This window comes from Macrosteles quadrilineatus, unplaced genomic scaffold, assembly GCF_028750875.1.
Source record: "Macrosteles quadrilineatus isolate MER2022 unplaced genomic scaffold, UCM_ALF_1.0 Scaffold_9__3_contigs__length_116548681, whole genome shotgun sequence".
NCBI lineage: Eukaryota > Metazoa > Arthropoda > Insecta > Hemiptera > Cicadellidae > Macrosteles > Macrosteles quadrilineatus.
This window is the reverse complement of record NW_026542602.1, coordinates 78,707,553-78,729,070: the sequence shown is the minus strand read 5'-3', so window position 1 is coordinate 78,729,070 and position 21,518 is coordinate 78,707,553. Positions and strand designations below refer to the sequence as shown.

Here is a 21,518-nt window from a genome sequence, read left to right as displayed (position 1 = left end):
TCAAAGCCAAACAGATCATCTCCATTCTATCATATTGCATTCACATTCAGCAATAGACCAACATGGTGTTGAGTAAACGATAATCGCAGTCTTACAACTATCGCGATCAAACAACCGAATTACCCAGACAACCGGTTGACATTTTGGCGGGCGGGAAACACCGGTTGGCAGCCGTGTTTGACGCGGGAGAACCGCTCGCAGCGCGGCCAAGCGTCAAAACTCCGCAACTGTGATCCACTAGAGGAGCGGCGGTTGAACGGCGACGTACCTATGTTGGAATGACAGTTGGGATATTTGTGACCTACGTGACTTGACCTGTGTTTGTGACCTGTGACCTGTGACCGCACCGTGAGTGTATAATGTGCGACAACCAGTGGCAAAACAGCTGAGTGTTAAACCATTGCAGCCACGTCAATGTCAGTCAGTTCGTTGCGCCCAGATACAAGGATTCGGGGATAACTTTAGGATTGACAACCCACAAACGAAAGGTATTTTCACAATGTTTTATATTTTCAGTATCACACTTGCAGTAGTAGATCATTTAAAAAATATAATGTAGGCCCTAATAAGTTGCATGTTGAAATTATACTTTTTTCTTAAATTTTCACAGAATCACAAAATTTGTTTATTTTTCTGACATATTTACGGTGAATATATAAAAAAATGTCTCATCGGATGTCTATTGTGAAACCAAAAGTTAAGATAAGGTGGGTCCGTTAGGTGGAATTAGCATCGGAACCGGTTTAACAGTTGGAGCCGTCGTTGGCGCGTCTTCAAACAGAGCTCGGTCCGCTCAAGTCTTGTTGTATCAGAACTACACTTGTGTTTTAAGTTGTTTGTGGTGATAATCAGTCGAATTTGTCCCGTAGCAATGATGTATATCTGAACAAACTGTCCAACAATATTGTATAATGCTCGTATAGAAAAATCTTCATAAAACCGTGGAAAAATTGAAAATTAAAAAGGTTTTGCAGGATTTGGAACGTAAAATTAGTTATCAAGCTATTAGTTAATCAAACTTTTTAGTTAGGCTATAATACTCATTAAAAATTTAAGTGTTCATATTTTGGGATTGAATTTGTCTAACTGTAGCTTTCTGCTGCTACAAAACGTAAAATAGCTTTTTTGTTGAACAGTTATTATAACATATTTTATTAATTTATTGATAGAGTGATAACTCGAATTGCCGATAAATTCATAAATGCATTTATTAATTGATTAATGAACTAATACATATATTCATTTATTTAAATAACATCAAACCAAGATGCGTAGCTTATAAATGAAATATTAGTTAACTATAAACGATTGAGAATGAAGTTTTTTTAATTACATACAGTGGTTTTAATATAATTTACTATTTATTCCGTGAATCAATGCTAAATGAAATAATGATTTTACTCCACCATAAATACATAGCACATAGGCTACAAAATGAAATTAAAACTCGGAATTGCGTTGCCACAGCATCCAGTGTGACAGCGTTCAATAAAATAAACAAATAAAATAAATTCTATAAACTAGAGTTATAAATAAGAAATTTAAATAAGAACATTAAATAATCCTTATATTATGTGTTTTTGCCTACGAATCTGGGTGAGGATAAGTCATCCAACAATGATGGTACCGGTAGCTCATAAATAAGATAAAAAACACTTCTGGTCATGCAATTGTTAAATTTCCACCTTGAGTAAACAAATTTTAGAATGATTTGATTTCGCCAATGTCACAGAAAACATAGTACCGTTATGTTTTCTGTGCCAATGTTGGGCTGGATTGTCACATATCAGCTGTTAGTACGGATTGTCACATATCAGCTGTTTAGAACTCTATTTCCTCTGTTTAATTCAACTGTCGTTTCAACAATAAGAGACTATTGTCGATTGGCCTTCGTGGTTGTTCCCTGACTTTTACTGTGAAATAAGACTGGTAGGTCTCTAATGTTATACGTAGTGTTTTTGGAATGTGTTTGGGGATTGTAATTTGTTTAGAGACCTTGTTCAAGATTTTAACATTGACTTGAGGTATGTACATTGGTAAGCGCGAAACTTCTATCGTAAAGATACGGGTTAAAATCCTGCCGACCACCAGTAAATTTTGGCTTTGTAATAATACAGTCAACCGGTACATAATTAGTAGAACACCCTGTAGTTTTGCCGGTGTAGAAAACAAAAAAGTTCAGGCCCTTCAGGTCACGATAACTTACTCTGTATTGGATAACTACCTCCTTTAACAAAATATTCAACACACAACAAATATTCAAATAAAGAAGCCACAATATCTCTAAGAGACCAAGCCAATTTTAATCTCTAGATTAATAAACCACAACCTACATGATCTCAGCAATAATTTTACATCGATTGAAATATGAATTGTAGATCAAATATATAATTTTAGGGAGCAAAAAACTCCTTGATTGACCCTATTTAGTTTAGCATTCCAGAGTGAGCCATAACCCGAAACACGGACTATTGTACTACAGGAGGGTAGAAGCCTCAACATTCCTAGCGTGCCGAGGCCACGGCCACTATAAGCCTAAGGCCGCCTCTTTTCTGTTTTACGAGGTATTGTCGCTTTTTTAGAGCGACCCTTCTGAGAACATTCAATAGAACGACCGCTGGTTATACTATTTCTGGCTTCTATTGTAGAGCTGCTATTAGGGTGGCCAATGGATGGGTTGTGATTGTTTGATTGAGACTGAATTTGAAATCTGGTCTTGAAGAAATTGTGAACAGGTTATTCAAACCTACAGGCTAATACAGTAAAAAAACTAGTATTGTACCTAGAGAAACAAATGAATTATTCAGGTGTCATTACTACAACAGTAATTACGTTATTGTTCTGACTTGAGTTGGTCCGAAATCCGTGTTTTATTCATGAGGAACGTTCGAAGAAAAGATTTGATTCATCCATGACTAGGGTTTTGGTCAATGGTTTCTGAATCAATTAGTATACTACAGTACTACTGTATATATTCCGCAATAGACTCCTTCAGAGGGTCTGCGTATTAACGTCTTAATTAATCAACGTGTTATCAATCTTGACTTATTCTTTTCCGTAGGTAAATTTTGTGGATTTATTTCAATACGTGAAACATTTACTATATGATGGCTAATAGGCTCAACTAGTTGAATAAAAATAAAAGAGCATGCACACCGTATAGTTCCCCCGAAACTGATATTTCTCATGAGCATTTAAAATATCTAATATTTTGTAGGATTATTCTATGAATTTTCGACCAGAGCTTACTAACTATGGTATGAATAATATACCAATGATAATTTTCCAGACAAACCTAAGGTTTCCAATTCATTCAGAACATTAGTGTATATTATTGGATTGGCCTGAGTCCCTGGCAGGCTTCTCTTGTTGATCGTGTCACCAACAATGTATCTGTCGTTAAAGATCACGCAATTTTGCAGAAAATATTTGATTAATACTCTTGATTCGTTGGTTTGAGCCTGAAAAAATATTTCGAATTGGAACTCTTAATTGTATTTCTGTCGCTGCATTTTTTCACTTCAGTGGTGTTTAAATTTAATTACACACTGGATCATAAAACACTGAAAGTGGGTGGTGGAAGTAAAATCTACGAATTACGAGTAATAATAAGGTATTTAAATAATAAAAAGTTATTTATATGTTATATTTGCTCTCTTGTGAAATGATTGGACAGAACTGCCGAAAAAATCCACAATCGCAATCGTGATCATCCCAATATACAAGAGGCTACGTCTCAATGGAAAACAACAATGCAAAACATTAATGCAGTGGTAACTGCCCATAGTTATACCAATTCCTCTGGTTATTTACTCATACAGGGTGACACAAAGGAACCGGACGTTTTTTAAACAGCTGTTCCATTGTTTTCGCACGTGGTAGGAAGATGGACGTTATGTCATTACCTTCAGTGAGGCTTGCCATTTTTGTTGAAATGGCTTAGTGAACCGTAGACCTTCGCGTTTTCGCATACAATACTTTTGTTTAAAATGGTGAATCCGTCGTTAAAATCCAGCGGGAATTCCGTCAACATTTTAATATTGAACGCCATGGAACTGTTCCAAGCGAAAATACGCTTTAAGATGGGTTAGAGGGTTCCGAACAACTGGGAATATAACAAGAAAGAAACCACCAGGCCTTGTTAGAACTTCGAGAACACCCGAAAACTTCGCCAGAGTGAGAGCAGCATTGATAAGGAGTCCATACAGGTCTGTGCGAAAACATGCTCAAGAGTTAGTTGAACATGAACTGTGAATCGGTAAGGGAAATTCTTCGGAAAGATCTTAAGTTTCATCATTATAAAATACAGTTAGTGCAGGAAGAAGGATTTATTTTCAACAGGACAGTGCTACAGCCCAAACTGCAGACCAATCAATGAGAGTCTTGAGGCAAATGTTTCCTAACAAGCTGATTTCTCGCTTTGGTTACATACCGTGGCCACCAAGGACACCTGACTTGTCCAGCTGTGATTACTTCCTTTGGGGGTTTCTTAAGGAGCGTGTTTATGCTCACAAACCACGCACACTAGAGGATTTGAAGTTTAAAATCACAGAAGATATCAATGGCATTGAACAAGACCTCCTGACCCGAGCTTCAAATGATTTTCAGACCAGAAAGAACATTTGTAGAGAAATACATGGCCAGATGCGGCATGGGATCCATGATGTCATAAAAAAAATGACAGTTTTGTAACAAATGGCAAATGTTTACCTCACTATTTACCACATTAAAACTATTTTATTCCTTTTAACTACTGTGTACTACTTATTTAAAAAAAGTCCGGTTCCTTTGTGTCACCCTGTATTTAAGGCCTATTAGCGTTTACACGCTGAACTTTAAAACAAACTAGTGGTCGTCCTGTGGTCGAAACTCGACCAAAAATAATTAATGTACAGACTTCTCTATTTTCTCCCCACACTGTAAATAAAACATGTGATTGGGATTTCTTCCATTTGTTTTGATTTTCTGTTTACATTTTGTTGTTATTTCGTCACCATCATGGCAACCCAGTTGGTCCATGTTAATTTTTTGAAGTTTTCAAATTCGTTTTTTGTGCTTATTTTTTAGCCTATTTTAATTTATAAAGGGATTCTGCACATCTACAGGCAAATATCTTTCTAACAGTATGCGTAGATTTCCCCTGCGATGCACACGAGCTGAGAAAAAAGGTTTTAAAGAAACATGCTTGCCTATTAATATATAGATAGATGTTGTACAAATTGTAGATTGCAATGTCTGCAAAATTTAAAATTGTTGTTTATAAGAATAAATGACTAGCTTATTTATCAATACAACTCCCATGGGGTACTCAACCAATTGAAATGCATAGCAAATAGATTTCAACAGTAAATAATTTTTAAATATCTCTTTAAAAAGATTGTGGTACCGGTACCTATGATTGAATTTTATGTCTTTGTTAAGGAGAAAGCCTAATTTGTTTTTCTCGATATTGTTGTTAAGTAAGTAAAGAGCAACCTTTCATACTTATTTAAAATATCTTACAATAGAAGGTGATTTTTCGTATGAAACAGAAGTGGGCTCATTTTATTGGAGAGTCTCCATATTACTCCCATTATTGCTGGACTCATGGGTAATCAATTCAAAAGATTTTTGACAGGATAGAATGAATAGGGACAAGAATGTAGGAAAAAAACATAAAATAATAACAGGATAATAGAAACGTTTAATGGGCACATTTCATCGCGTGTTGTGGTTTATTGGGATACCTTACACTCTTTGACAAAAAAATGTAGGCTTGCTGTTGAACTGCTGAAGAATTGACGTCAACAACAATATCCTTTTTCATCTTGCGTTTTTCTTTTGCCTTTGATATTTCGTTTTCGTCAAATACTCTAATAAATTGTTATGGTTCTTTTGAACGACGATTTTAAATGATTTTTCCCAAATCAGGTATTATTCAAGTATTAAAGGATATGCTTCATCTATGGCATGCATCCTTCTTGGACCTCCTTCAATATGCTCATCATAGAACTTTTGAGAATCCTCCTTCAGCATTTTGTCGGAATCATAGTCTAGCAATCTTATACCATAAGGTAGGTCTGCATTTGCCAAGACCCCTCCTAGGAGTTCACTCTTCCAGAGCACTTCACGACCGGAAGTCCTGGTTCCTCCCACAATTCTCTGTATTGATTAGCCACCGGAAGAAACAGAAAGCCCCTCATCAGCTGGGATCTGGCGGCAACGGCTAGGCAGGTGAGCAGGTGCTGTAACGGTTTATCGTATCCTTCTACTAGTACTACTCTTCGTTCCTCGTCTTCTTTGCATCTTGAGTGTAACGCGAGAAAACATGTATAACAAATAAACACGTTAATTAAAATTGTTCAACAACTTTTTTTCACACAAAAACTAAACAAAGATTTACCTGCGGTTAAAAATCCCTCTGAAGTGGTTGCATAAGGAAGGTGCCGGTTGAAGGTGTTATTCACTGGCCCATGTTCTATTAACTGAATATTTCAACATGAACGGTTTCTCTTCAGCCTATATGTGTACCCGGGTGTACCTGTTCATGAACATATTCACACTGGAAAAATATAATTTTACACATATCGAAAGAAATAGCATCATTCAAGTGCCAGTGTGAGCGACTGGTTGAACGTTTATGCGACAAATACTTACAAAGAGTATACTAGAATGTTGTGACAAAATGTCTAAAGTTAAACGGTGATAAGTAAAAAGCCCTAAACGTTTAAATTTGAAATATGCTAAAAAAAATTAGGGGGGTTCACTTTTTTGAAGTTTTTTTTACAGTTTTCGTGTTTGGATAGGTGTGATAATTGGAAGTAGAAATGGGAATTGAAGATGATTCTTCTGGGTGTAAAGTCCTACTTTCTGAACAGCATAGTAAGTTTATGGTTTATGGTTGTTGTCATACAGCATTCCCTGGAAAATCTGCTAGTCTTCAAAACACATATGACAACACCTTTAATTTGGCTCCTTTAAGGAGATCTACTGTTTTCCCCATTATTAATCTTATAGTTTAGCCTTACTACACGGTTACTTTGTAACCTAATTTTATCCAGCTTTGCCGGGACCAGTGCTGCAGTAGCCCGCCAAAAACTCCAGATAATCGACCACGTACTCACCACGGCCGCTGTTTGCCACGGTGTTATCGTTGGGGGGGGGGGTACTCAAAAACGGCCCCGGGACTGCTGTATGTGGGACGGTTTCGTAATTTCGTAATCCTTCCAACGACCTTCGTAGGAGCTTATTCAACAGCGCTACCGTTTATTCACAACTCAGAACCGAATAAAGCTTAGCTAAACGTGGGTAGAGAGAGACCAGATAGGACAAATGCACTTAAGGTAGAGGCTAATAAAATGTGGCTGCACTTATCAAAATCTTATCACACTGAGACTCGACACATTGTCATGCAGTTTAGAACAACTGTTTGTATTATTTGTGTAAGTTACTCATAAATAATTAATTTCCACATGGGCCATGTTATCGTGTTTAATGAATTGCATCCTGTAGAGTAACTCGAATGAAATTTGTTAACACTTATAGTCAGCATATAGCATACAATATGGAAGGTAAATGAGGATTTTTTTGCTTGACACTATAATTACTATCCTTTTTGTGAAATAATGAAGTTTATCAAATAAGAATGTTTTCGACAAGCTGAGATTTATTTAGTCCTCTCGTATTTTGAGTTATGAATTAGATTCTGATGTTAGGTTACCAAATCACTTTCCTATAATACTTCATGCGAATTATTACTTTTGCAGCTGAAATAAAAAATATTAATATTATTAAAGTTATAAAATTTCAAGTGCATCTCTTATAATGTAATCCGTAATATAAGGGATCCTAATCCACTTAAGCATCAATATAGGCCCAACTTCTAATACTACAAAAACATATTCTTAGTTATTGAACATTTGTTCTAAAGTTATGTTAACGCAAGAGAAAGTTCTAGATTTCAAAATATGTATACACAGTCTTTGAAATGGTAATGTGTACGATTTGAATGTTAATTACAATGTACAAGATTGTATATTTGTAGGTATCCAACTTTTATTTCATTTTGACCTAGCCAATAACCCCCCAATAATTGTATATTGTTAATTTTGGCTCAATAAATGATTTGATTTGATTTCGTCAACATAGGTATGCCGATACGTGTAAGGTAAATTTATTGCAAATTATTTAATCTTGCTTAATCAATCCATTCAGGTTACGCAAGTGATAGTTTTCATAACTATAAGTAGTAAAGTGAAAAATAACTCTTTTTCGACAAGATTTTTGTTGGCGATCCTCAGGATTCAGTAAAAAAAAAGATTAAAAAACACGAAACACTCGCAAAACGTTAAAACCACCAAAAGGTTTTCCTCTAGGGTCTAATGTCCCTAGATATTTCCTTAACTAGACATAATCGCCAAATTTAGTGTAATGGAAGATTCGAATATCAGTAAGTAGTTTTTAGCCGTTGATTATCTACTGATACAGTGTGAGATCAGGGTATTACTCTGTGGCAGTGACCGCAGGTTCTCAGATTAATCGCACATTACGTTAATTGGTCACAGACATCACGTGACGGTCGAGCGTGAAACTCCTGGATGATGGTGTGCGCTGCACGTTGAAAAGTATGTACAGATACGAACAAAGTGCGTACATAAACAAATAAAATATGTAGAGATATGGACGAAGTACGTTCAGATAAGAACAAAGTGTGTACGTAAAGGAATAAAGTATGTAGAGATTTGGACGAAGTACGTTAATATAAGAACAACGTGGTACTGATACGAATAAAGTGCGTACATAAACGAATAAAGTATGTAGAGATATTGACGAAGTACGTTCAGATAAGAACAACGTGCGTACAAAAACAAATAAAGTATGTAGAGATATGAACAAAGTACGTTCAGATAAGAACAACGTGCGTACAAAAACAAATAAAGTATGTAGAGATATGAACAAAGTACGTTCAAAAAAGAACAAAGTGCGTACAGATACTTACTTGTGAAGTACACAAAATACCCACATAACGTACTCTTCAAAACCTATACTTAATACGAATCCAGATAGCCTATAGCCAAAGTAATGCATAACCCGCAAATAAGTATACAACGTCTTAAAAATAGACAAGAATACATTAAGTTTAGTTCTATAAAAGTGAACTAGGAAACAAATAGTATTAGCTTACTTATATGTACAAATTAAAATAAATTCTTATTGCAAACAAATTTTACTTACAACAAAAGGGACAAACAATCTAAAGATAAGAGAAATGCTCTAATTTTTTCAGCGAGCACATAATGATAAATTTTCTCCCCTTCTCGGGATACGAATGTGTTAAACATTAGAATCGAATAAATAGTTAATCAATAACTGTTTGGATGTATTTTAGTAGTAAAAAATATATCATTGACTATGTTCTGGCAGACAAAAATAATGGTAGCGTCTGGACGTATATAATTTATTCTCGAAAGAAACTATATCTTATATCATGTATAATTGAGACAAATGTAAAAATTTAAATTTATCATACTATTGTTTTAACTAATACTTATTTAGGTAGCCCACATTTACAAATCAATCACTTTGTAGTACGAAGTGATTGATTTGCAAATGTTTGTAGTGACAACAGGTACAACCAGCAATTAAGTCGTTAGATCACTTATTTATGCATGCTTATGTCATGACAATCATTAACGTTGAGACACTGTGCATTGAAAATTGGCTCTATAACAGCCTTTAGTTTTAATTTAATAAAATAAATAACATTTTTATAAATTTAACAAATACCAAAAAAATACAAATTCTCAAAGACACTCGGACTCGATTACTTAATAATATCTACGATGTGTTGATTTGGTTGTAGTGCCAATTAGTTGAACCGTAAACATCAATATTTTAAGAGTTTATCGCGGACATTTTACACCACAATTGGTGACGTTTCAGGAGCTGAAATCTACTCTCGACATCAGGTGAGAAACCGTTTAAAACATTACAAGAACAGTACACAAAAAAAAACAAGCCGAAGCTGGAAAACTCAATTGAAAATCAGTCACATAACAGTATAAAGCGAAAACAACAGTCAAAAGAGTGGTTTACAAAGATGTTTATTAAAAAAGTATTTTGACTCACTTCTTAAATCTTATGTTCGTTTCAGTTTGACTATCACAACGTTATCTTTACGAGTAAATGCAACACTACGTGACTAACGGCTTCCGAGCAAACACGTCAGACGTCACCTATCCGATAGTAACAACCATGACAACTCATACTGCAGATTGTGGGATGATCACGTTCACTTACACAGCTCTTGTAGGCGATAGGTGGCAACAATGGAAAATTAAAATCAGCTGATATACTACGCAACTCATCGGTATAATGCATCTTACTTAACAGTAACTTTTTAAATACATTGCGCACAATTGACTTGGATACTGCAAGTGCAAGTAGATTTCTCGGCATATTGTGTAATGTACATACGGCATATATTAATCATTCATCTTTATAATTATCACTCTTTAGTCACATCTGACTATTTTAAGGTTAATCCTGTCTGGTTAATGTCCGGCGGACGTTAGTTATTTCGCTATTTAATGGGGTCAGTGGGTGATCAATATTTTACGAGTGATTGATCAAAATAATTTTAAAGGTGTAAAATAACACAATCTTAACATTGCACGTGAGATAAACATTACTTAATTATACCGGACAGAAGCACACCTAACATTTTCTTCGTGTGATCTAACAATTTGATGTGGGTATTAATTATAACTAGAAGTCGTCCAGTGGTCAAAAATTCGACCAAAAATGTTTAATGTACAGTCGCCTCTATTTTTACAACACACTCTAAATAAAACATGTGATTGGAATTTCTTCCATTTGTTTTGATTTTCTGTTTATATTTCGTTGTTATTTCGTCACCAGCATGGCAACCCATAAGGTCCATGTTAATTTTTTTATAACTTTTATATTCATTTTTCGTATTTTTTTTTAGCCTATTTTAATTTATAAAAGAATTCTGCACATATACAGGAAAATATCTTTCAAACAGTATGCGCAGATTTTCCCTCCGATGCACACGAGCTAAGAAAAAAGGTTTTAAAGAAACATGCTTGTCTATTAATATATAGATAATATATATACTGACTATGAGGAAAATTACGTTGAAACCATATATTTATAGAGTATATTACAAGTCATAGTACTGTTACAGGATATGTAACTTTGTCGAAAAAATTGACACCGTTCATTCCAGCTACCTGAACCTTCTATAAGGTGTGAGAGTAACTGTATGAGAAACAGTATATCTCTTCACATTCTCAGGTCTTACAACCCGTTTTGGATTTTGTTGCTAAACAGAAAGCTCACATTTCTCTACTATTGCTGTAGACAGAAATGTATTGTTCTAACACTATTTGTACTCATGTTGTGTTATTATTTCACATATTTTTTAAATCTTAATATTCATTGGCTTGCTAACAGAACCGAATTGGCTACGACCTGACAAACCGTGCCGTTGTGTGACATAAATTATTGACACATACATTTTTATTTAGTTTACCTACTTCTACTGTCCCTGTGGTATTTATTCACAATGTTTAGTTTACCTACTTCTACTGTCCCTGTGGTATTTATTCACGTGAACAGATTTAAAATTTAAGTTCTACTGTATTTTACTGGTAAAGTACTAAATTATGGGTGTTCAAAAAAAGGGGGAACACAATTTACGTAGTTATTTCTTGGCACAAAGAGAAAATCAATCCACATCGCTTCGTTAACCAGATTTCCGCCATTTTGTATTTTTTACATAAACATTTTGATTTTTGATTTTTTCAACCGATCTTTATGAAACTTTGTAGGTCTATGTGTGTTAAAGTAGAAGAGACCCATGTTAGAAAAAAATTCATCCTGATTCAACTTAAATTTAAAACGAATCAAGATGATTTTTTCCTAATATGGGTCTCTTCTACCTTAACACACATACTAAGTTTCATAAAGATCGGTAAAAAAATTCAAGGATAAAAATATTGATGTAAAAAATACAAAATGGCGGATATATGGTTAACCAAGCGATACTGACATTTTAGTGGACGAAACATGCGAGATAAAATGTTTTGAAATTCTAACTGGTTTTCTCACGAGAATATTTTGACGTGCTCAAAACACACTTGCTGAGAGTTTGGCTAGTTCGTTGTCAGTTTGGTGTGATATTTATTCTCGTTGGCGTTTGACACGACGCAGGTGTCCAAACAGTTCAGTGGTAAAAGACCAATACAGGCCCCACAGGAACAAACTAGAACTAGACTGTGCATGGGCAAAGCATTTACAGGATTCTATCAGGATTCGATTAGGGTTGATTCTAAAGAATATGATTGACATGGATTTTCAAGGGGGATTTATACACGCATCATTATCAAAAAATGATTAAATTTAATAATTTTGAAATAAAATAGTACTGCTAGTGTTACACAGATAAAAACACAGCTTGATAGCTGTCAACTATTAATATTATAAATGCAACTGTAATTTTCAATACCTCAGAGGTATTTAAAGTAGTTTTGTTGCATTACCTGATTTATCCCTGCGTTATTGCCTGAACATATGCTTGTGTTTGGTTCTATCGCAACATAATCGTTTCATCAATAGGACGTAAAGTGACTCGCCTGGAAGATTAAGTTTAACAATCGAGGCGAAGCCGAGGTCAGAATACTGTATGAGCGAGGGTTGAAAAGATACTTTTGCCCGTAAGAAACTATATTTTTCGTCAAATTATACCAGTATTTAGGCAAACTAAGTTAGAACAAGACAGAACTTTTCATGTAATGATAACCTCCCAAAACGAATTATAACATGTTTTCAATTTAGCTAATACAAACAAGCAGCTATTTAGTAAGGGGTACCTCAACCATTTCGACTATTACTATTGACTATTTATAATTGACTATTTACTCCAGCAAAAATAATTAGAGTGACAAATTCGTTAGTAGTATAATATTAAACTACTGTATGAAAATAGTTAGGTAAGCTGTATAGTATGAAACCCATAATCCCGTGTAAGGCCCATTCTACACGAGCGTGAAACCCGCGTCGGGATTCCCTTACAGCTTTACTTTAGAATACAGAAACATTCGATACGCCCTTGGAATAACTCATTTTGTTTACAATCTGCATTTTTGCTATTTTCTCATTCGAATATACGAAAAAGCGTACAGCGAAAAAAGCGTACACCTCGAATCTTGCGAAATAAGCGTACATGATCAAGTTTTGACAGAGGACGAGGGTAAGCCAAGACGTCAAGACATTTAGACAGGCGAAAAAAGCGTACAACCTTTAGGGTAAAGTTCTATATCATTTTAAAACTATTGAACAATATGAGTGTAAACTACATATACATTTCACTTAGTTTCTCAGTGTTGGATATCCTATAAACATTTATATATTTAACCTGTTTTCCATCACACTTTTCCCAGGCTGTGGACTGGCAAAATGATAGAGGTATGCTGCACTATCATTTAGGCGTTTTTCAAATCAGCGTGAAGCTTCGATGTTTCGTTGTTGTTTTTTTCTCCATTTTATTGTTTTTTTTTTTTTACTTTTAGTGTTATGTTAACAATACCATTGACTATACACACAATAATACCCTATATTGCCAATTGACCATATTTGATTTATTTGGTCTAATCTAGGATAATAATTTTTTGTATGTAGGCAAGAGCCTACAAATGGTTTGGTATTTGTGATTTTTTGGGAAGTTTTGATTCGTATTTCGCTAGTTAAGATGCATTAAGCTATTTGGTATTTCCAAATAGTTTAGGGGTGGATGGATGGGGTGGTGATTTGTACGCATTTTTTTTATAATATTTACCACTTCCCTCGTCAAACACCACTGTTTCCCCTTGTACCATAGAAAACATACTGTAGTATGTTGTACGCATATTTCGCTGTACGTTTTTTCGCTGTATGTACGCATTTGTGCTACCATTACCTCTCATGTAGTCACATTTTTAGAACAGTTGCAAAGGTTCAAATGGAATTCCAGACGGTTGTAAACTATGTCTCGAGGATCCTGAAGGTCCTTCACCGACGCCAAGGTCCTCATTGTAAATCATGCAATTAGTCCTGACCAAAGGTTCCCAGGCGGCTGTGGGAGCAGCGCCTATTATAGGCACCAATTATTGGAACCGAGTCCGGAAGTTTGACACCCTTCGACCTTAACCCCACTCCAATCGGGGTCATCGAGAGGGTTGGAAAAATGGAGAATTTTGTCCAAATTTCTATGGGTGCTCCTACTAGGTGTTTAGTTTCTAGGGACCCAATTCAAAAACTCAACAGCTATCGTTGATCTTCTTTCGAGATGCTTCCTCATAGTTACAATTCATAGTCAGTAATTTTCCGAAAAGAACAGCCATAGGAAATATATGCATTAGGTTTAAAAGCTTCATTCGTATTTTATGAAACAATTGACAACACTATAGATTGTATTAGAATTTTAGGACGCCGACACACCGGAATGCGTACTAAGAAGGTTGCTACATGAAGTGGGTCGAATGGATGAGATTTTGATTTGTTCCTGATTAAGGAGCCGGTTGATTACCCAGCACCTTTTTAAAAGCCCCAACAACTGGGTCTAGTTTTGAACCATCTAAAAGCTACAACACCTTCTCAGTCTACAAAATAATTTATTTATAAATTGAAATTAAAATATACTATTTCACTTTAACCAAGTGAAAAACTACAAACGCTCAAAATCTCACAACTGGACCCTTTAAAAAAAGTACCATGTATATACAACAAGTTACACTATCGAATGTTGTACCAACCTGTAAAATATAATCGAGCCTAATACAAGCGTCAAGCTTAGGGTTGTAAGAAACAGCTGTACCTTGATTAATTATTTTAGCTTGGCAGGTTTTGCATGTTTTTCATCAGCTGATAATGGAGTCACGTGAGGCGACGTGTCTGAACAAAAGAGGTCCCAGAGCGGCACCCTGTGGCATTCCTATTGAACCGCAAGTCATTGGCCCGTTGTGTAAAAAAACATTATAGATCAACTAGTATAATGCTGTTAATAAACATAGCTGCAACATTCTATGATTAAAGAATAATAATTAGAAGAAATTTTATTGTATTAACGAAACCAAAATAGTGCAATAGGTGAAATCGTTGAAAAAATTGACACTTCAATTCACATTAATTATTGGACTAGTAGTACATATTTTCGAGTTAATGGACATGTCAGATTCCTTGAGAGTTAAACTAATAAACTACAGTACATGCCATGAAGATAAGATAATGGTATCCATAACCAGCATTGTAGAATGAAGGAGAGCGTCGTGATTAGCCTCTTGAGTGAAGTATAAACTAATGTTAATTATAAATAAGCTGCTGTAAGCGTCGTCAAGTCCAAGTCTGTTTGACTGTGGCGACTAGCGCCACATCCCCTGAAGCTCCTGCTCGCTAGGAGCATATACTTCTTGTCAGCTGGGGTTCAAGCCTTCTGTCCTTGTATTCTGCATGATACATGCCATTACGCCCGTTTTTATGTAAAAACTACAAGCTGAAAATCACCTTTTGTTTAGGTACTTATTTCATAATTTCTTTTAGATACAGTTTACAGTGATTTTTATATGGGCACTCATTTCTAGCTAGCACTGTTTGCTTGTGACATATATGATTTTACCATAATACTATTATAATCGTGTAACGTCTTTTCATAGTTTACAAAATCTTTGATCTTATATTACGTCACCGCTATGTTATAAAGTTTGTTTTAATAGCCAATGACAAATGGATACTAGGTTCTGAATTGGTTCTTAAATTACAGCGTAATTTGATGCCTGAGGTTCATGGGGACACTTATCCAACATGTGTGGAAAACTACAAAGCAAGCTATCCCAAAAGCTCCCGTGAATGTCCCTTTTTAAAGTATGTTTTACCCCTCAAGGATTTAAAATTCGGGCAATGAAACTGCGGAAAACCACTCCATAGATCACTTTCATCGACTAAATAATAACGCCCTTTCTTGTTATTCGTTGGTCACTGGACTATACTTTTCATCTAGATCTGGAGGTGGCGTCCTTCAGACTTGTCTAGTTCAAGGGTAATGATTCTGAATGGTGAACTCATTGTTCTAAAGCCTAAAGCGATACGAAAATTCTATATTTGCAGTTCAAGGATTAGTGACTGTATCAAAAGACCTATACAACTTTAAACTTGTAAACGCTTGTTGGATTCTATACATTGTTATCTGATCTGTTTCATCTGTTCCATGACTTGAGCTTTTGCAATGTTCACATACTTCTAAAGTCTGACTCTGTGATGGTTTCAGGAGATGCGTGATCAACGGAGGTGACAGCCTCAGCAAGATGGATCTTCTGCTGCTCCGGATCAGCAACAGCCTCAGCCCGGGCCCGACATCATGCTGAAGCATCTCAGGTACAGTATTCGCCTCTGTGCTGAATTTGATCATCACATGTTTTAGGTCAACTTTATTGTAAACACTTTAATGGTTGTGTGTTATACGGACAAAATCAAAGTCTCCCAACACTCCTCGTAAGACATAAATTTATCTGTCTCGGATTGTGTCTTGTGATGACCGGTGTCACTGGTTGGAATCGGTAGCCAATATTACTCGTAACAAATTTTATATCTCGTATGGTTATAGTTAGTAGTCGTATAGCTAATACATCGTTACACATTGTGGTGTCATATGAGGTTTTGTATTCGTACTGGATTGGTTTGGTTCAGTTACGTACGTCTTGGTACAGAGATAGAGCACGAGCACTGATATTTTACTATTTGAGTAACATTTGCGGGTCAAGTTTTGTGATGGTCAACGGGAAAAAGTCATCATTATAGCGTTTCAACCAACGGCGCAATGTAATGCCCAGTGGCCAGTGGCAGAAGATGGCACTATATTATACCTTGGGTAGCCTATATGAGAGTAGGTATAGTACATTTAAGCTGTATGATAGATTGGGGCGGGTGGCGTCGTCCTGTAATCCGACTACTAGCCAGGAGGTCACGAATTGTGGATATTTATAGGGATGCACTGTAGATGTGATGCTCCCTGGTGTGGATTAACGTCCGCACTAGTGAGTACTATGACTATCCGCAGTACTATCCTAATAATTAGACCAATTCGTTAATTACGAGGGAAAAAATGTGGTTCGGATTCCACAATAAACTGCAGGTCCCTTAGTTGCCATTAGCTGTATGGGCTATTAATTAACAGCTGTGTCTAAGGATGATGTCGGCCTTAGTCACTAACAAGACTACAAGATCGTGCCACTCATCTACACTCATCCTTCACTCATATTTGGGTTAAAATACGCACATAGTGGCGTCCCCATCTTAAATAATTGATAATTGATAATAATAATAATAATTGCTGGACTACCATTCAGAACATCACTCCCGCTCTCTATGAGTACCAAACGACTTGTTCCAGAAGCAATGGCGGCCTGGCACACAGCGGACCGCGCGGTCTGAACCAATCCTACTCCGGACCTGGGACAAGAGTGAACCACAACCACAGCAACCACAGTCACATCAGTCACAACCACAACCATATACACAGCCACAGCCTAAATGTGTCCACACTCTCTACGTCCAAACACTCGCTGGGCGGCAGCAGCGTCGCCAACGGCCCCAAGATCGCCAACGGAGGTCTTCACATATCAACAAACTACGACGCCTTCTCCAACAGCAGGTGAGATTTGGAGCAATTCATTTTACTGTTGAGTGTGAACTTTTGTTTTTAAATGTCATGTTTGAAAAACAATTTGACCTGTTTCATATATGGGGTATGTATATTGTTTCTCAAAAAGTGCCTTTTCTACAGCTTCATATATTGGCAGAAAACATGTTCACATTGGAAATAGCGTCATTTAAAATGCTTATAGTAGGTGTACAGTGATAATTTTTTGTACGAACCAGTGAGGTTACAATACAATGTGAGATAAAGGAGTAGGGATCAGAAATATAAATCTCAGATTTCTTAATGCCTAAATTTTCAGATAAGTATCATAGCCTATCAGATTGTTATCCTACCTCCTGACTACAGTATTTATCAGAAGGCATTTCCTGTTAAAGTTATAAGTATTTGCAATAGCCGCATTTCCCCATTTGTATCCAAGTACATATAACATATTCATTCTACCTCATGGGGTAGGGTAAATTTCTCAAAAGACATTTTCATGTAGGTTCCAAGTTCTTCATCTATCCTTTTCCCCTTCAAGTCTATATAAAATCTTTCCGAATTACCTTTTCCTTTGCATGTTCTTTCACCGTCCATCTTCTTCTAAGCTCCACTCACTCGTGTTCGCAGGTCGCCGGCCCCGGCACCGCCTCCTGCTGCCCCCGTGGCCCCGGTTGGTCGTCTCTCCCAGACGCCCGGGGTCCGAGAGATGCTGACGTCACTGGGTCTGCTCTGCCTCGTGTCGCTCCTGCTGGCGCTGCTCTCTCTTATCTTCCTTCTCCGCATTTCTCCCGTCACCGCAGCTGACGTTCGCGAGCTCATGAGGCTAGAACAGCTCACCCTTATCTCCCCTGAGGAGTATGTGATAGTTTACGAAGTGACACTGACCCTGTGCGCGCTCTCTCTGTCGCTAAACCTGTGCTGTGTACTTGTCTGCGCAGTGCAGTTCATCTTCGCTGTCAAACTTGTCAGAGACTCTCCCGACGGCGTAAGGTGAGTACGAGATTAGTTAAAGCCAAACGCGCTTGATTTGCTGGGTATTAGTTTGCAAGACCAATATTTGTAACAATAGTCGAAACACAGAAAATATCTGGACTCGGATACTTTTTCCCACCTTTTTCCGAAACGAATATATGTATTCCACACATTTACTTCATATTCGACATGGTGATTAACTAAAGAAAGCCGCACGAAGTTGTCCATTAAAAATTGTAATGATTGTTTAACACACATCTTTCCTAACTAAAATCGGATTTTTTAAAAGAAAAGCTGGTTTTGATAAAAATTAAAATGTTATGTTCCTTAATTCTAAAAAATAGTACAACAATTGCTGTAACAATTAAACGGTTCAAGAATTATTGCAACTTGTGTGATGTTTAACTATAAAATATCATATTTACTCTCACCGATTACCCATGATAAAGGTTGTTGACAAGCTTATGGGAGAAAGTATGTGTCAGATTGCTGACACCGATTATTTAAATAAGTATTCATAACTCCTTAGTCTTGTCAATAGTTTGTTTATGAATCCTGGAGTTGGAGATATCAGCTAACAAAAATGTCCAGATTTATTCCACGACGTAATGTTCAAGGAAGAACAGAATAATTTTCTAAATGAACGTCTGCAGTGTCTGCACTAGCTGTGAACTACGGGTGGAGTTACCGGAGCGTTGGGTCAGAACGAGCGAACGGAACGAACACGAACGCAAGCGCAAGCATAGAGCGTAACCGGCAGAGGCTACAACAATAGACTAGCTAAACTCTATGCAGGTTTAGGGTTACACAACACACTACTGTTGTAGGTGTTGTTAGAAAGGTTGTTTTACGTGTATAACATGGGATCAAAAATACTTCTAGCAAATTAAAAAACCATTTCAAACCGAACGGAAAATCGGTATAAAGATGTCAATTGCCATTTTCCCTGCTAAAAGTATGTTTCAATGTTGTACCTTTTATCTGGGTTTATTTAAAGGTTTTGACGTCTTCTCACGATTAAGGCACTATATTTTAACATTCGTGATTCGAATTCAAGCTAAATATCAAATTTCAAACGGATTTGAGTAGGTAGTGTCAATCGAGTACCGTTTTTAAATATTCAACTCTATTTTCGGCAGAACTGACAATTCAACAGTAGTCCACCAAGGCGTTTCTGTAATGATCGTAGTTGTAGTAAACGATGTTATTTTCCTATTTTCGAGAGTTGTGGTTTTTATAATGACCAGCTACTGTAACGGGGTTAACGAGGGACTCGCGGCGAGGCGTTGCGTGATGTTACCAGATAACACGTCAAGGACGAAGGATCGGCTCAGGAGATGAGCTCGAAGGAGTCCTCAGAGTTAAGGATCAGGACTCTTATCTGCTCTACAGCTTTTACTGTGGACAGTTAATTGATACATTGTCTTCCGAATCGCAGCTTTCAATCTAATTAGTAATCTCTATTTGAAACTTTTTTATCTAACCGCATCGTAAATTTAATTAGTTGTACTGAATATTTTAATTCAAAAAGCGTACTGATTTTTTGATAATGTTATCTAAACAAGTAGCCCAAAACGCAATAATTTAAATTGTTACTGCGATTTTTTGTTTTTCGTGTGATAGATTTACCAGCTCGCTGTTTATAGATTCTTCAAAATTATGTTGTAAAAATTGGTTTCTAGCCCCGTAATAGCCGCGTAAGGTAAACATATCAAGGATCTATTCTTTCGTATTTCTCCCAAACTACTGACAAATCGACCGCTAAAACGTCCATTTAACTTATTCTGGTAGTCATATTGGATTTGTATCAGATCAAAAGAGTTTACCTATAAACTAATTAATACGAGTGCGGCATGACAGATATTTTTCTTGGTCAAATTCTTTTTAGTGGTTTACACGCGTCTTATAACTCACACAAGTACAATTAGATGACAAACTGCACGATATAAAGTCACAGTAGGATCGCATCAGAGTGTGTGAACGGTCTGATAGTTGGTAATTCGCACGTTGGCGCGAGCGCGGCGGGATTGGCGGGAACGACCTTGCCGAGGAATGCGGCGCGCCAAATCACCGCGGCTGCGCTGAACTCCGACTCGCCCTTCACAGCGCACCTTCCCGCTACGCGCTGCGCAGTCTTTGGACGGTACCTGCGCGGTGCTTAAAATTAGTCATAGTAGGTAGTCGGAAATGAGAGGAATTGCATATCTTATAACTAAACGATATCAGCAATCTGACACATACTTTCTCCCATTCTTGTCATCAACCTTTATCATGGGCGGTGGGAGCCCACCGCTTAATATAAAGATATTCTATAGGGAAAATCAAGTTGCAATAACTTTTGAACCGTATTTTTTACAGAAATGGGGGTTGTACTAATGTACTTAGTTTAGAATAATAAGGACTTAAATAGCTTTGCCTGTGTAAATAAATAATTTTTCATTTTATTTCATAAGAACCATGACATAATAATTTTAATTAAAACAGATTTTCCTTCAAAAATCCGATTTACCGTTATTTTATGGGGGTTTTATGTGAAATAACATAAATAACAATAACTTTTGAACCGTAATTTGTACAGCAAAGGAAGTTGTAAAATTTGTTTCAGAATTTAAAGGACTATAAGATACAAAGTTTTTATCAAAATCATTGGGGTCATATTCGAGAAAATTATATCTGTTATTTTATGTGTATTTTGGGAAAACAATAATTTCTCTATAAATACTATGGTAAAAGGGGAGGAAGTAAAAAATGGAGGGATTTAAATCAGTGAATACAAAAATCAGTTGTAGTTAAACTAGCCTAATGTGTTTTGAATACTGAACAAGACCTCCTATCTACATGAATTGTGGTGGCAAATATGTATTTTAAT

At 36.4% G+C, this 21,518-nt stretch overlaps 1 protein-coding gene across 2 annotated transcripts in view; it reads left to right on the top strand.

Moving 5' to 3' along the window:
- Positions 1–220: 220 nt before the first annotated feature.
- Positions 221–21,518, top strand: part of LOC129004315 (uncharacterized) — a 31,220-nt gene continuing 9,922 nt past the window's right edge. The window contains exons 1-4 of one of the 2 annotated variants that reach the window (XM_054432852.1): positions 221–488; positions 16,304–16,410; positions 17,429–17,686; positions 18,305–18,667. In XM_054432852.1, the coding sequence (XP_054288827.1) occupies positions 16,394–16,410; positions 17,429–17,686; positions 18,305–18,667 (638 nt within the window). In that variant the 5' untranslated portion in view covers positions 221–488; positions 16,304–16,393. Of the gene's footprint in view, positions 489–16,303; positions 16,411–17,425; positions 17,687–18,304; positions 18,668–21,518 lie in introns of both variants that reach the window. The other variant, XM_054432851.1, reaches the window with a different exon arrangement.